This window comes from Numenius arquata, chromosome 20 (genome assembly GCF_964106895.1).
Source record: "Numenius arquata chromosome 20, bNumArq3.hap1.1, whole genome shotgun sequence".
In the NCBI taxonomy this organism is placed as follows: domain Eukaryota; kingdom Metazoa; phylum Chordata; class Aves; order Charadriiformes; family Scolopacidae; genus Numenius; species Numenius arquata.
The window spans coordinates 8788358-8803845 of NC_133595.1; the positions used below are offsets into that span (position 1 = coordinate 8788358).

The window sequence follows — 15488 nt, forward strand, 5'->3', positions numbered from 1 at the left end:
CGCCCGCTCGTCCCGCGAGCGGCCGGGCAACCGGGGCGCGGGGTCCCCCCCGGCCCTGGGAGCAGGGGGACATAAATAGGGGGGGAGAGGGGCGGGCGGGGAGGGGACGTAAATCTGACATAAAATGTCTACACGGCATAAGTAACAATACTTAGGGGTACGGCTTGGCCGAGCCGGGGGGGTACCGGGACCTCCCTCTGCCGGAGCGGCGGCGCCGGGGGGGGTCAGGGGCCCGACGGCAGAGCCCGGCGCAGCGCCTCGGCGCAGCCGGCCAGGTCCATGCGCTCCAGGGCGGCGAAGACGCGGTCGAGCGTGGGGCTGGTCTGCTGGCACCAGCGCTTCAGCATCTCGTACTGCTGGTCGCGGATGTGGGCCACCTCCAGCTCCACCAGCTCGATCTCCGCCTCCCGCAGCTCCAGCACCCGCATGAACTCCTTCCAGCGCCGCACCGGCACCGCGTCGATGACGGCGTAGAGCTGGCTGCCCTGCAGCAGGCCCCCGCGGGCCTCCGGGGGGGCGGAGGGCTCCCCCTCGCCACCCGCCCGGGCCGCGCCGCCGGGTTCCCCCCGCAGCAAGGCCAGGTGCTCGGGGCTCCGCCTCGCCGTGCCGGCGGGACGCTCCGTCACCCGGGGGGAGCACGGCTGGGTCCAGCACGGGTTGTTCAACACCGGGGCACTGACCTGGTACCACGGCAAGGCCGCAGCCCCGGCCGTGGGAAGGGGCGCCTGCACCGCGGGGAGGGGGCCGCCGGCCGGGGCACCGTGCCGGAGCCGCTTCCTCTTGTGGTAGATGGCGAGGGCGCCCAGAAAGAGGGGTCCGGTGAACCCCAGCAGCACGTACTCCAGCCCCGAGCCTGCAAGGAGGAGCGGGAGCATCCCGGTCAGCCGCCCGGCGCGGCCCCGCCCCGCCGCCCCCCGGCCCGGCCGCCCCCGCACCTCCGCCTCCTCCGCCGCCGTTGCCGCCGCACGCCCGCTGGCACTCCTTCCCGCACGTCTCCGGGGGGGTCCTGCAAGGAGAGAGGAGCCGTGGGGGGCCGTGCCGCGGCCCCGCACATGTCCCCGGCCGGGACACAGGGAGGGTCAGCGCTTACGGGTGGCAGGGCCGGCACTCGCCGCCCTCGGCGTAGAAATCGGGCTTGCAGCTCCCGCAGAGCGTGTCCTGCGCCTCCGAGCCTGCGGAGAGAGCGGGCGTCAGGGCGGGCGGTGGGGCCGGGTTAAGGGGGGGGAGCCGGGGGCGGCACGGCCGGGCCGGACCGTCCCGCAGCACTCACAGGGCCGCTGGACGAGCCGCCCGGGGCAGGACTGGCACTGCAGGCAGGAGAACTCGCTGCAGCCCCCGTCGAGGCAGGAGCGAAAGCGGCCGGGCTCGCAGCCGCAGGCGACGTTGCTGGTGGCCGAGCAGTTGCTCAGCACGCTCTGGAAAGCTGCAGGAGACGGAGGGTGAGCGGCGCGGCACGGCACGGTGTGGCACGGCACGGTGTGGCACGGCACGGCACGGCACGGTGCGGCACGGCACCGTTAAACACGGCCCGGCGGAGCGCGGCGGCAGCTCACCGTGTCGGTCGCACTCGTAGCAGGCCTGGCACTCGGTGAAGGTGTTGGGACGGGCGTGGAAGGTGCCGGCGGGACAGGCGGAGCAGACGGTGTCGTTGACGCGGCTGGAGCAGGGGCTGCGCAGGAACGTCCCTGTGAGGGGACAGCGGGGTGACAGGGAGCACGGCCACCCGGTGTGCCACGGCGTGCCGTGCCCGCGCCGCGCCGGCCGGGCGGCTCTCACCTGCGGGGCACTGGGCGCAGCACCGGCGAACCTTCTCGATCCAGTTCGTGCCGGCGGGGCAGGAGGGTCTGGGGGAGTGCCTGGGCGGGCGGGGGGGCGGCCGCACCGGGACCTGCTGCCTCCGCGGCACGGCGCGGTCCCGGCGCCCCGGGGGCTGCGATTCACTCGCTGTCAGCCATAGCGCTGCCAGGATCACCTGTGGGCAGGGAGGGGGCAGGGATGGGGGCGAGGGGGCAGGGATGGGGGCGGGGGGGCAGCCCCTCGCACCGTGCTGCCCACCCGGCCAGCCCCACGCGCTGGGCTACCGGACCCAGGTCCGCGCCCTGTCCCGGTGTCTGTGCCCCGGAGCTGTGCGGGTGCGCGGCCCCGCGGCCGGGAATGCCCCGTGGCAGCCCCTGCGCCGTTCTTTCCCCGCCGTACCCCAGCCAGCGGCTTCCTGCCGGGGCCGCGGGGGCCGCCGTGCCCGCTTCCTCCCCCCCGTGCCCGCCGTCGGGTGCCCCCCGGTGTGCTCTGCAAACGGTGCCGCTGGGCTGGCTGCGGAGCGGGGCCGGGGGGCGCCCCCAACGCGTCGGCGGGGACGTGGGCGGCCGGCGGTGCCGGTGCTGCTGCCCACGGGACGGCCAGCCCGGCGGGTGCGGGCAGCCGGGCGCGGGAGGGTTAACGCTGCCGGCGCTGGCTTTCCTGAGGTTTATCTCCCGCGAAGAGGAGGCGATTTCCTCTCCGAGAGGAAGCCGTGCCCGCCTCTCGCTCTCCCCGATGCTATCGCGCCTCGTACGTGCGTCCCTAACTGGGTCACCGTTCCCCCCGCCCCCCCCCCCGGGGCGCTGGGTGCTGCGCCCAGGGGAGCTCCACTCCCCGGACGGTCCCGGCGGGGCACCCCCCGCCCCGGGGAGGGCAGGGGGCCGGGGAGGGCCGCGGCGCCGGCAGCGCGGGCGGGGAGCCAGGGGATTCCTCGCCGGGGGCTGGATTTCCCAGCCGCGATGGCCCCGATTACGGCGGCTGAATCATTTTCTACTAAACTCGCCGCCGGACTGGAAACTGCGCACGGGCCTCCCCGCGGGTGGAGCGCTGCCGGTAGATCGGGGCCCCGGCACCTCTGAGTCACCGCCGAGGCACGGCCTTCCCACGGCGGGGCCCTGCCCGACAGCGGGCGGCTGCCCCCGGCCTTCCCGGCGCGGGGAGCGGGTGCCCCGCCGGCACCGGGGCCGTCCCACCGCCGGCCGGGCGGTGGCCAGAGCCACCGACCGCTTCCTGCCCGTAACGCGGCCCCGGTGCGCCCGTGTCCCGGGACAACCCGCGCCCGGCACCACCGGGATGGCCCCCGGCAGCCGCCGCCACCGGTCCCCGGTGGCAGCGTCCTGCCCGCAGCCCCGTGGCTGACCCACAGTTCACCGCAGCTGCATCGCGGCTGTGCCCGCAGGCTTCGTGGCCGAGGCCGCCCCCGCCGTCCCCGCGGCCGTGCCCGCCGTCCTCACAGCCGTGCCCGCCGTCCCCGCGGCCGTCCCCGCCGTCCCCGCGGCCGTGCCACTCCGCAGGCGCTTCGGCGAGGCAGACCCCAGTCCCAGGCATTCAGCCGCGGGGGAAAGAGCATTTTCGGCACGCTTGGCTTGCCCCCACCCTTCTCCTCCGGCCCCCCCCTCACCGTGGCCACGGCCCCGGGGGCACCCCGCAATCGGTGCCAGGGGGGCCGCGGGACCCCGGCGCCGCCGCACTCACCCAAGCCGCCCCCGGGCAGCAGCGCTTCATCCTTGCGGCCGATGCGGCTGGGTCATGCCGGGGCGGCGAAGGGAGCGGGGCGGTGGGCGCAGCGGGGTGTCGGGGGGAGGGGGGGCTCAGCGCCCGGGCAGGGTGCCTCGGCACCCCATCGCCCCGCCGGCAGCGCGGGACGCGTGGTGAGTGAACGCCAGCCCCCCCCCCGCACAGGCTTTTACACCCGGCCGCCGCAGGAGGAAATGCTTTTTTGGAAATTAGTCCGGGGGGTGCGAAACCCCATGACGGGAGCGGCGGGCGCGGGAGGGACCTGCGCCGCCTCGCCGAGGGCCGCCGCCCTCCCCGGGGACGCGGAGAGCAGCGCTGACCCCCTCCCCAGGGCTCCGTCCCCACACCCAGCCCCCCGGCCGCCCCGCGGTGTCTGCCCCGGCGGCTGTCCCTCGGCCGTGGCCCCCCCTCCCCTCCCCGGTGCGGCGGCGGCCGAAGGAGAGGTGAGGCGGGCCCGAGTCTGCACCAGCTGGGTTTATTGCTCGGCCGGGACGCTCCGGCCGCCGCCACGTTTCCCCCCCCCCCCGCCCCCCCCGCGGCTCCCACGCTCCGGCCCCGGGCGCTGCCGCCCGTCCCGTCCCGTCCCGCCCGGCAAACCCTGCCCCCGCCGGACCCCGGGGCCACCGCCCGCCTCAGCCCGACACCGTCCCCCTCCTGCCACCAGCCCCCGCCCGCAGAACCGTGCCACCGGCGCCGCGTCCCTCTCAGCACCTTCCCCACTCACCACCGCCAACGTCGTCACCCCTTCCTCGCCCACCGGAGCCGCCCCACGGCCCCCCGCGCCCCCGGGGCCCGCCCTGCCCGACGCACCTTGGAGCGGCCGAGCCCCCACCGACCACCCTCGTCTCTGCCGACAAGGGTCCCCGCTCCGGGGAGAAGCGGGCGGCCACTCGCCGCGGGGACCGGTCAGCGTCCCCACCCGCGTTCCCACCGGCGGGGCATCCCCGCGCCCGCTCGTCCCGGCCCCGGCGTTACGCTGCGGGTGGAAGCGGGAGCAGCTCCTCGGCGCGGCCCGGCGTCCGTCCGTCCCGCCCCGGCGGCTCTCACACCTCCCTACAAGACACGGAAGGGGGGAGAGATGCCCTCAGCGCCGGGGCCCGGCCCCGGGCCCGCAGCCGGGAAGGGCCGGAGCATCCCCCGGGCAGGAGCGCTCTTACGAGGCGGTGAGCGTGGCGTTGAGGAGCAGCGTGGTCCGGATGCGGTAGAGCTGCGCCAGGGTCAGCTTGCGGTGCTGGGCCGACTGCGGGTCCGAGAGGGTCCGGCGGGCGGCGAGGGGGGGGGGCGCGGCCCAGCTCCCCTGGCAGGGACGCCGCGCTCTCCGCCGGCTCCTCCGGCTCCGAGAGCTCGGAGGCGGAGCTGCCGCCGCTGGCGGGGGCGGCCGGGGGCCCGGGGGCTTGGCCAGTCCGGGGGAGGGCAGCGCAGAGGTCGGAGAGGCTGCGGCTCTGGCTGAGGGGGGCCGGGGGGCCGGGGGGCAGGAGCTGGGGCAGGCTGGCCTCCGACTTGGACTTGAGCACCCTGGCTGGGCAGGGCAGGAGCTGCACGGGCGTCCGGCGGCGCAGCCGGGGCGAGGGGGGCCGCGGGGTCGGGGGTGCCGGTGGGGGCTCCCGCCCCTCCTCGGCCGCCCCCTCCGGCTGCTGGCCGAAGTCCCGCAGGGAGGTGGGCGAGAGGGTGCCGTAGGCGCTGTCGATGGAGGACGAGCGGCAGCCACTGGCCGGGGGGGCCGTGCCATGGGGCAAGGGTACAGGCAGGGCGCCTGCGGGCAGCTCCCGGGTGGGGGTCTCGGTGGAGGTGGGGGTGTCGGCGGAAGTGCCGGTGCTGATGGAGGTGCTGGTGCCGACGGAGGAGCCGTCCGAGGTCGAGCCGAAGGGCCCTGCGTCCCAGTCCGGGGAGGAGAGCTCGTCACCGCCATCCACCGCCACCACAGCGAGGGTCTCGGTAGAGCCGTCGGAGGGGCTGTGGGGGCAGCAGGGTGAGGAGGGTGCTGTGCCAGGCTGAGGGGGGTGCGGGGCCCCCCTCCCGCTCCCTACCACCGCTGTGAGTCAGGGCTGACGCTGCCATGGCGCTGGACAGTGGGTGAGCTGGCAGCCGAGGTCCCGCTCTCGCCTTCTTCCTCCTCCTCCTCCTCCTCCAGGCGCCGGCGCTGCCGCAGCTGCTGCAGCAGGTTCTGGGGAGGGGGAGGCATCAGAGAGGCACGGGGCACCGTGGGGACCCCCACCTGCCCCCTGCGCCCCTCACCTGAGCATTGCGCACCGCCTCAACCCAGCTGCGGCACAGCGACTGCCCACTGGCCTGGAAGGTGTAGGCGGCCACGGCGCTCCCCAGCTCGTTCAGGTAGATGAGGAGGAAGGATCCTACGGGCAGGGGCTGTCAGCAGCATCCAGGGACCCCCCTGAAGCCCCCATCGCCCCCCAGTGCTGCTCACCCGCATCCCTGAGCTCCCGGCAGACGACCTTGTCCACCAGCAAGGGCTGCCGGATCACCTTGGTGCGCTCAGCCTTCTTGAGGGGCTTGGTGATGAGGAAGAGGTCAGTGAAGAGGAAGCAGTAGACATCCATCTGTGGGCGAGAGGGGAGCCGTGGGCACCGGCCGGCACGGTGGGCAGGGGCAGGCGGGCAGGGGCCAGGGCCGAGGCTCCCCGTCCCCCGCGGTCCTCACCTTGCTGTCTTTACCTTCCCGCATCCGCAGGCTGCCCTCGAGGAGGAGCTGCCGCGTGTCCTCCGGGGAGGTGCCGGGGATGGGGGCCGTCAGGTCCAACCGCAGGAACTCCTTCAGAAGCTGCAGGGAGCCCCCGGTGTCAGCGCCGGGCACAGCATGGGGTGGCGTGGCATGGGGTAGCATGGTATGGCATGGGGTGGCTTTGGCATGGCATTGGGTGGCATGACATGTCATGGGTTGGCTTGGCATGAAATGACATAGGGTGGCATAGCATGGTACAACATAGGCTGGTATGATATGGCATGAGGTAGCATGGGGTGGCATGACATGGTATGGAATAGCATGACACGGCATGAGGTGGCACGACATGGCAGCTCCGCCATGCCCAGCCTACCTTGTCCACCTCGTCTGTGCTGCCCTCCACCACCTCGTAGGCATCGATGCGGTCGAGGATGGCGGCCAGGCGCTGCCGCTCCTGCCGCTGCCGCATCCGCGAGTTGACGTGGTTGATGAAGTGCTCCACGGAGCCAATCTGTGGCCAAGGCAGTGGGTGAGAGGGGCCAGGGGGGACCACCCCACCCCATGCTGTGCCGTTCCTCCCGGCCCCTTACCATGGTCGTGATGGCATCACGGGCACGTGGGTCATCCGTCTTCTTCAGCACGGACTTGAGGAGCAGTGGGTACTTGGTGAGGCGCTGGTGGGGCTTCACCAGCATGTCGCTCAGCTTCAGGCGGCTGCACTGCTCATGCTTCTCGGCCCACTGCAGCACGAAGGCATCAGCCCTGGAACCGGCACCGGCCCCAGCCCCGGCCTCGGCCCGCTCCCCCTTACCGTCACGTAGGCACGGAAGAGCTCGCTGTCCCGCAGCAGCGCCCGCATGTACTCCATGCAGCCCTCCTCCTCCATGCAGTATCGCACATAGGGCTTGAAGAGGGAGCCAAACTGGGGGGCGCAGGGGGTCACTGTGGGGCACAGCGCAGCACAGCCCCCCACCGTGGCACGGGGTCCCCACTCACCATCTTGAAGCCATTGAGGAAGTCAATGGGGTCAAGCAGTGCCCCAGTCCGGCGCGCCTTGGCCAGCACCGGGGCCATGACACTGCGCCACAGCTCACGGTGCAGCCGGATGATCTCCCCGATGTTGCCGAAAAGCCGCTCGGCATCAACCTGTGGGGGTGAGGCAGGAGCTGCGGGGGTACGGCACCCGTATCCCACCAGCATGGCCAGACTGGGATCCCATCCCCGAGCTGGGGGTCCCCAGCCCCCCCAGCGCCCCCAGCGCTCACCTCGCAGAGCAGCCCCGACTCCTGCAGGTTCAGCAGGCAGCAGAGGAAGAGCTGCGGGGACAGAGGGGGAGACGGTGGGGTACAGCCGCAGCCCCCAGCCCCCTACCGCAGTGTGGCACGGCACGGCTGCCATTGTCACTCACATCAGTGATGACTTTGAGCTTGCGGATGTAGGTGGCCTCGGTGTGCAGCAGCTCCCAGATGGCTTCCTGCTGGTGGCACTGCCGGCGCGACAGGGCCTGCCGGGCCAAGCGTCAGCACAGTGCTGGTGGCTGGGCAGACCTCCCACGGCCCCCAGACCCCCCAGCCTTACCTCCGCGCCCCGGATGATCTGTTGCCAGCTGTCCTCCAGTGCCAGCCCAGCCTCATCCCCGTCCTCCTCCCAGGAGTCACGGTCGAAGCGGAGCTGGGGCGGCAGCTTGGGCAGCCCAAAGGTGCCGTAGGCATGCAGCCTGCTTGCCAGCTGCTCCAGCTTCTCAGTCTCCTGGCCAAGAGCCGGGGGCAGAGCCGCTGGGCAGGGGGCCAGCAGGGACATGCCACAGACCCCCTCGCCCTGCCCGCAGAGCTGGGGGGGGCTTGAGCCCAAATGGGATACATCCCAGCTCCCCAGCATCACTGCAGGCAGATCCCACGCCCCCTCCCCGCGCCCGCATCCCACCTACCCGCCCGAAGGAGCTGGTGCTGGTGCCGGAGCCGAAGAAGCCGCTGAAGCGGCTGGCAGCGCGATTCTTCCAGGTGTCGGTGCCATTGGCGGGCAGGGAGCCACCGCCAGGCAGGGCTGGCTCGGGGCCGGGGATGCTGGCGTCCCCCAGGAATTCCGTCATGTTCTTCCTCCGCCGGCCCGGAGCCTGCAGTGGGGACAGCCGGTGCCCCCCAGGTCAGGGCCCAGCACTGCGTGCCTGGGGCTACCAGGGTGGGGACAGCAGCACAATGCTACGGCAGGGCCGCCTCGAGCATCCATGGGACAGATGGACACCCAGGTGGCACCCCTGGGCAGCAGGGCCTCCCGGCCACACTCCCCTGCCCACACTGACCTGCCTACCTGCATCCTGGGGGCACAGGTCCCCGGGTGCCACCTGGCCAAGCCCGGCCAGTTGCGGGCAAGCAGCCCTGACAGTGTGGGGGCTCAGGGCATCCCGCGGGGCACAGCACCCCAGCCCAGCTGCCCGCCCCGCAGCTCTCCCAGCCCGGATGGCGGAGCTGGAGCCGGGCAGGCAGTGGCCGGGCTCCTCCGAAACAAAAGGAGGTGGGGCCAGAGCCGAAAACCTAATTTCCCTCCTCACCAGATAAGCTAATCAGAGCCGAACAATTCACCGGCAGAGATCAAAGCCCCCCGGCCGGCCGCGAGAGCTGGGTCACAGCCAAGGGCTCCCACCGGCCTGGGCACCACTGCACCAGCTGCCTCCCCGCATCTCCCCGGGCCGTGCGGGGACACCGCCGCTGCCATCTCCTCACCCCGGCACAAAGGGCAGCAGGGCCAGGGCTCCCCGCCTGCCACTGAGCCAAAGGAGGTGGCATGCTGCCACCAGTGTCCCACACCCCGCCACGTCCCCATCCCCGGGCAGGGAGAGCCACCACGGCACCATCCCTGTTACTCACCACACTGCTGCCAGCCCCATGGCCCCGGCGTCGCTCGGCTCCTGCCTGCCCCCAGGCAGGCACCAAGGACCGAGGTGCCCGTGGAGGTGGTTGGGTACCTGCTGGCCCCAATACCCTGCCGGAGCCCTGCTGGTCCCGCAGCCAGGCATTGTAGTTCTGGACACGGGTGGCCACCAGCCCTGGCCACACAGCCAGCTTGTCACCTTCAAGGGCTGCTGGCGCAGGGCTGAGCACCGGGTGCCCCCCTGCAGCCACTCCTGGCGAGCGTGGCAGCCTGCTCCCACGGGGAGTGTCAGCTAGCCTGGCCCCACGCCTTATCTGGGGCCAGGGTCCACGGGGCAGGACCGAGCCGTGCTTGGCAGCTGCCAGGCGCCACAGCCAGAGGACAGTGGCCAGGGTGAGCCACGGGGCCCCCGGGGCTCCTGTTTGCCTTCGCTCTGGTGCCAGCCTGTACATGGTACGGCCACGGGGCCGGTGCCACTGGCTGAGCTGTCATGTCTATCAGTCACTGCCACCACAGCACAGTCAGCACAGCCAGGAGCTGAACCAGTTCTTGGGACTCTGGGGGGGTCTTCAGCCCACACAAGACCACCCAGGAGATGCTGTGCTGCTGGCCCATCTTCCCAGCAAGGATAGACAACAGGGTATCCCACGCTCTACCACCCCCTCCCTAACTCCTCCCCCCCGGGGCTGGTGCCGGTACTCACCAGGCTGTCGGTGCCCTCCCGGCACCCCAGCACCAGCTCCGTCGCTGGCCCGAGGAGCGTGGTGGTGTTGGTGGGGTGCAGGATGGGCAGGCTGGCCGACCTGGCGTCCCGCGCTGCCTGCTCCACCTTCAGCTCATCCCCGGGCTTGGCTGCGGGAGCATCGGGCTGTTAGAGTCCCCTGTGAGCCCCAGGGTGGCCGAGTCCCCCACTGGGCCCCTGCTGCACCTTTCACCCGCAGGTAGTGCCCCCCGAAGCGGTATGCCTCGAACTGGAGGGAGAGCGGCGTGTGGGACTGGTCCAGGTAGATGTCCACCTTGCCCAGCTCGATCGCCTTCCTCTCGAAGACCGGCAGCAGCACCTCCCTATGGGGACACAAGCCCCGCGTCTGTCTCTGCGTCTGTCCCCCCATCCATCCCCACATCCATCCCCACATCCCTCCCTGGCAGACTCACCCCAGGGACTTCTTTTTCACGGCCGGAACAATCTCTGCCTCGATGTCCACACTGAGATCGAACTTCAGGGTGAAGCACTCCTTGCTGGGGTCCTGGAGGGAGGCGGCAGCCGCTTGCCCAGGGCTCCCTCCCACCCACCGGGGCCACCCCGGGGAGAGGGGACAATGCCTTACGTCCGTGTGCCTGCGCCGAGCCTTCTTCTTGGGCAGCTTCAGTGCCGAGTTCCTCCGCTCCCTGCGGGCACAGGGCAGGCAGGGTGATGGGGACATCACGGGCTGGGGGCGTGCGGGGGACAGGGAGGGCTGGGGGCTCACCCTCTGCTGTCCACCGGTCCCTCCTCCTCCTCCTCCACGTCGGAGGCTGGGCTGGTGCGCGGGGGGCACGAGCGTGTCGACATGTGGCGGGCCAGGATGGAGCCTGCAGAGGGGCATCGAGCTGGGCTGTGCCAGCACCCCCGGCCCCATGCCAGCTCCAGCTGCATCCCACTCCCATCCCTGCACCAGCCCCGAGCTCATCCCATTCCCATCACTACACCATCCCCAAACTCATCCCATCCCATCCCATCCCATCCCCACGGTCATCCCCACACCATCCCATAGTTCATCCCACTCCCGTCCCTGCACCATCCCCCAGCGCACCCTACTCCCATGGGTGGACTGTGCCGGCCCCGAGTGCACCCCCCTGGGCACAGCGGTGTGGGCGGCCTCCAGCGCGGCTCACCTTGTGGGGGCAGGTCGAAGCGAATGTGGCCGTCAAAGTGCATGGTGCCATGGAGGTGGCTGTCGCAGAGCTCACACAGGCTGAGCGGGCCGCTGCGGTTCAGCTGCTGGCACTCGGCGTGGTGACATACCTGCGTGGGGACGGGCACACACGTGAGGGGGCTGCCCGCGGGAGGAATGGGCAGTGGGGACCCCCCTTCCCATCCCACATGGCTGCCACACGCCGCCGGTGGGCAACGCTGGGGCCAGAGTGGGCACAGGGAAAGCAGTGTGAGCAGGACACGACCATGAGATGGGGTGGGGGGCTGCACCAAGCAGGGACCCCGGGGAGGCTGCACATGCCTGGGCATGGGGGGGACAGCCAGGGGACAGCCACCTGCCCCTCGCCGGGTGCCGGGGAGGCCACGCTCTGGTGCCGCAGCCCCTTTGTGCCGCGGGAGCAGCGTTCCTGGGGCAGGATGGAGGAAGCGAGCGTCTGTGGCCAAACAATGCTCGAAGCCGGCACGTTTCCTCCGATTGTGCGCAGACCCAGCCCCGCCGGGCATTCACAGCAGGTTATTTTTAAACCCCCAGCCGGGCCCCCAGCACAGTGCACAGCCCGTGACCCCCGGCCAGCGCTCACCTCGCTGGGGGCTCCAGCTGGCCCTGCTCCCAGGGACCACAGTGCTGCCAGCGACCCCACTGCACCGCCAGCATGTCCCCATCCCTGTGTGGGACCCCCATCACCGACCCACATATGGAGGGGTGTGAGAGGCTGGTGGGGAGGAGCAAGCCCAGCCCGGGCCTGCCTGCAGAACACCGTGCCGCTGCGGGGAGGAAGCGCCCGTGCAGCCCTGGCCGCCCCCGCTTCCTGCCCTCCTTCCTCCCGGCGCTGATGAGGTCAGAGCTGACGCGCTCCTGCCACCCGCGCGCTCCCTGAGGGGCCGCAGCCCCTCTATGGCACCCACCAGTGTCCTACCCCCAACACTCCCTGTCTCCAACCGCCGTGGCCCCAGCCCAACACTGCCATGGCCATCATGGCACCCACGAGACAGGGAGCATGGCCGTGGGCTGCAGGCAGTGACCGCAGCTGGTGTTTGCCCACAGACCCCCAAGACCCTCAGCAGCTGCCTCGCTGGGATGTGGGGCTCCCTGTCCACCCCATACCTGTCCCCAGGGAGGAAGGAGTTAGAAGTTAGGGGACCCCCAGCACGCTGCAGCTGCCCCACGAAGCAAGGAGGGACGCAATGCAGCTCCGTGTCCCAGCAGGAAGAGCCCCGGCCCAGCCAGGTCTCCCACCCTGCACCCAGTGGGAGACAAGGGACCCTAAATCCACTCCGGCGTCACAGTAGCGAGCGGGGGGACAGACGGGCTGGAGCGGATTAGCCTGAGTCACACCAGCCTGGGGAATGGGGTGAGCTGCTGCACCGGTAAATGCCCGCAGGACCACGACACCACTGGGGAATGCCTGCCCAGCACAGGCCGAGGGGACACGGCTGGCAGGGGGCTCCTGGCCATGCCAGGGGGATTCGGGGAGAGACAGGTCAGCCAGAGCCACCTGCTGCCCCTTCTCACCCACCAGCAGGCACCGGGAGAAGGCAACTGCCTGTTGCCAGCCGCCAGCCCGCAGCACCCACCTTGGCCGCCCTCCTCTCGCTGCTGCAGTTGGGGTTCTGGCAGCGCAGCACCGTCTCCTCCGGCGGGCACGGCTCGGCTGCAGGAGAGAGGGGGATCAGTGCCAAGGTGCCACGGGAGTCCCCCCAGCCCTGCCCATGCAGGGGGGCCGTGCCGAGGCTCCCACACCGCAAGCCCTGGGTTTAAGAGCTTGGCAAAGCCCTCGGGCTCAGCCGAGGCTGGGCCTGCCTGCTCCTGCCGGCCCCACGGCCCGTCCAGGGGGCTGGAACCCCATGCCCAGGAGCCAGCGCTGCATCCCACACTGTCGGGATCCGGCACCTCCTGCCCGACTTCCCCCGAGTCGCAGGATGAGGACACAGAGCTACCCCGGCGCTGGCACAGAGCGGAGCTGCAGCAGGAACGCTAAATCTGCCACTTGCCAGCCCCCAGCGGGACTTAGGAGCCACTTTAAGCTTTGACAGTTAAATCGGCCTTAGGGACAAATCCTATTTTGAAGGCTTTTGTTATGTGTCGCATCTAATCGTTTAAAAATAACAGACTCCGGGCGGCTCGCAGCAAAGGAGCAGCACGAACACCCTCCTGTGGGGCAGGGATGCTCTGGCAGGAAGCTGCGCTGCCGGGCACGGAGCCGGCGTGGGGGACACGGAGACTCCAGGTGGCAGGGCCACAGCGGACAGCCACAGTCCCAGCAGCAGGGCGGCCGGCACAGGGGGTTCCCCGCCGCGCCACTCCGCTCTCCCACATCCCTCCTGCCAACAAAAACAGCATCCAAGTGGGACCGCGGCCAAGGCCGGGGTTAGATTCCGTCTGCGGGAAAAAACGTCTTTTGGGGCAGCACTGAAAATGCTGCTGCTTCTGCCCGGAGAGGGGAAGGCGATCGGGGTTGGTGCCGGCTGCACCAGATCCTGGGCGCGGGCAGGACCCCCGCGAGAGCACCGGGAGCTGGGGCTGGCAGCTGCCCCCACGGCGGGAGCACAATGAGGGCTCTGTCCCTGCAGCCCCCGCCGGGCTGGGCTGCCCCCCGCCGCCGCCGTTTCACTTGACCTATCGGGAATAATAACGGAAACAAACAAGAAATTCTTTCACGCACCCAAGGGAAAGTTTTCCAAACTCACCAAAGAGTTGAGGCCGGAGCAACCGGCAGTGCCGGGGACCAGCCCCACGCCGCAGCCGGTGGCACGGCCAGAGCTACCCAGCTGTGCCCAAATGCTGGCCCCGGCAGTGGGTCACACGTGGACCAGGGCCTCGTGTCCCGGGCTGGAGCTCCATGGCAGGGAGCACACAGAGGGAACCCCGGTTTCTGGCAGAGGCAGGAAGGTGTCCGGGTCCCCACCAGACACCTGGGGGGCCGGAGGAGGGATCCTGTTCCCATCAGCTCCTCTCCCCAGTTGGCCTCCTCCTCCTCCTGGCTCTGTTACCATGCCCGACCTCCCGGTGATGGCAAGTGAGTTTGAAACCAGACTGTCCTTGCACCAGAACTCACCACAGCAGCTTGCCGGGGCCTGAGCTGGGAGGGAGCGGTGCCGGCGGCATGGTGCGGCTCGGTGAGCACTGCCCTGCTGCACCTGCAGCCTCCCCACGCCATCCTCCCCACAGCATCCTCCTCACTGGCGCATCCCTGTGCTGGCTGGAGCTTTTAGCCCCTCACCCTCCTTGCCAGGGCTGAAGGTTTTTGGTCAGGCCCAGCTGCCCGACGGCCCCCCGCGCTCCCCTGGCCACCTACCCCCAAGCTCCTCGCTGATGTCCAGGCTGGAGCTCCAGGAGAAGCGCTCCACCGCCCCGTACTCCAGCCCCGCCAGCCCGGCGGGCAAAGCCTCCAGCTCGTAGGCTCCCCGCTTCCTCCAGTACAGAAACATCCTGGGGTGGCAGCGGGGACCCCCCCGAGCCCTGCCCGCCCCACGGCAGGGACTAGCCGGGGTAGCCCAGCTCCAGCGTTAAGTGTGGGTCCCGGTCTCCGGACAAGCGGCGCATTGAGGCCGGCAGCGGCGGAGGGTGCCCGGGATCCGGCACAAAGGGCCTTTCTTCAGCCTCCCACAGACATTGCACAAATTTCACTTTCCGCCGTCTATGAAAGACATTCGGCCGCGGAGACAAGACGCGCTTGTGATTAAAATAATCGGCATGAAGAGGGGGGCTGTTTGGTGGCTCCGCCATCGGATGGACTTTGGGGGGGGCAGGAATGCGCCGCCCCGAGCCCCTGCTGCACCCCCGCAGCCATGGGCACGCCAGGGCCCCCAGCCCATGCGGGGAAAGCTGGGGATCTCTGGGGGGGGTGTTTCCCCCTGCTGAACCCAAGCAAACGGGAAAGCACGGGATAGGGCTTACACCCCACAAAGGCCTGTCCTGCCCCATGGAAAACTCTCCCTAAAACAGAGGAAAACCAAATCACTGTGTGGGGTGATCAGCCGGGTTGAGACCACCCTGGCCCCCAGGCTCATCAGCATTAGCAGCATCTTTCCCCGAAGGCGCCACATGCTCCCACAGTTTTGCTGCTTCTGGGAGCCCTTTGCCAAAAAAGGTAGCCAGAAGTTAAAAAAAAATATAATTAAATCATCACTGCAAAGTGGATAGATCCGAACGCAGTAAAAAACCCAACCATCCCGCTGTATTTAGCACACCCTTGATGCTTTAGTGCTAAGTAACTGATCACACCACCGAGGGCCCCCACCCGTGCCAGGGGGTGTCACCCCAAGGTTTATGCTCCAAATCCCCCATCCACCCCATAGCACAATCCCCTCAGGGCCCTCCTCCCTGCCCGAGGCTGCTTCGTTCAGCTCCGTCCCCCTCGGAATGACCCAACCCTGGACACCCAAGGCTCGGCATGGGTACACGGGGGTCACTCATTCATCCCCCAGCTCTGAGGAGGGGGGACCCCTGCCCGGCCTGGTGGATGCTGGGGGCTGGCAACAGCTCCAAGGGGGA

The 15488-nt window shown here is 70.3% G+C and overlaps 2 protein-coding genes across 2 annotated transcripts; both read right to left on the bottom strand.

Moving 5' to 3' along the window:
• Positions 1-224: 224 nt before the first annotated feature.
• On the bottom strand, positions 225-3522 carry TNFRSF25 (TNF receptor superfamily member 25). Its single transcript, XM_074161743.1, has 7 exons — positions 3493-3522; positions 1777-1972; positions 1554-1685; positions 1271-1423; positions 1091-1172; positions 954-1006; positions 225-853 (listed from the first exon to the last, which is right to left on the bottom strand). The coding sequence occupies exons 1-7, from the start codon at positions 3520-3522 to the stop codon at positions 225-227; spliced, it is 1275 nt and encodes a 424-aa protein (XP_074017844.1).
• A 1165-nt stretch (positions 3523-4687) lies between these two features.
• On the bottom strand, positions 4688-14422 carry PLEKHG5 (pleckstrin homology and RhoGEF domain containing G5). Its single transcript, XM_074161569.1, is given in 22 exon segments — positions 4688-4804; positions 4806-5487; positions 5562-5698; positions 5770-5885; positions 5957-6089; positions 6190-6309; positions 6584-6721; positions 6801-6950; positions 7022-7132; positions 7207-7356; positions 7476-7526; positions 7619-7714; positions 7789-7959; positions 8138-8323; positions 9782-9930; positions 10007-10143; positions 10234-10325; positions 10407-10467; positions 10548-10650; positions 10954-11083; positions 12569-12645; positions 14290-14422. Coding segments are annotated over 22 exon segments (3240 nt in total).
• Between the last annotated feature and the right edge of the window lie 1066 nt (positions 14423-15488).

Bases quoted from the DNA above. Each gene is read 5' to 3' on its own strand.
- TNFRSF25 (XM_074161743.1), bottom strand. From the start codon at position 3,522: ATGAAGCGCTGCTGCCCGGGGGCGGCTTGG. The intron at 1,173-1,270 runs GTGAGTGCTGCG...CTCTCTCCGCAG, and splicing joins GCGGCTCGTCCAGCGGCCCT to GCTCGGAGGCGCAGGACACG. The intron at 854-953 runs GCGGCGGAGGAG...TCCTCCTTGCAG, and splicing joins GCGGGCGTGCGGCGGCAACG to GCTCGGGGCTGGAGTACGTG.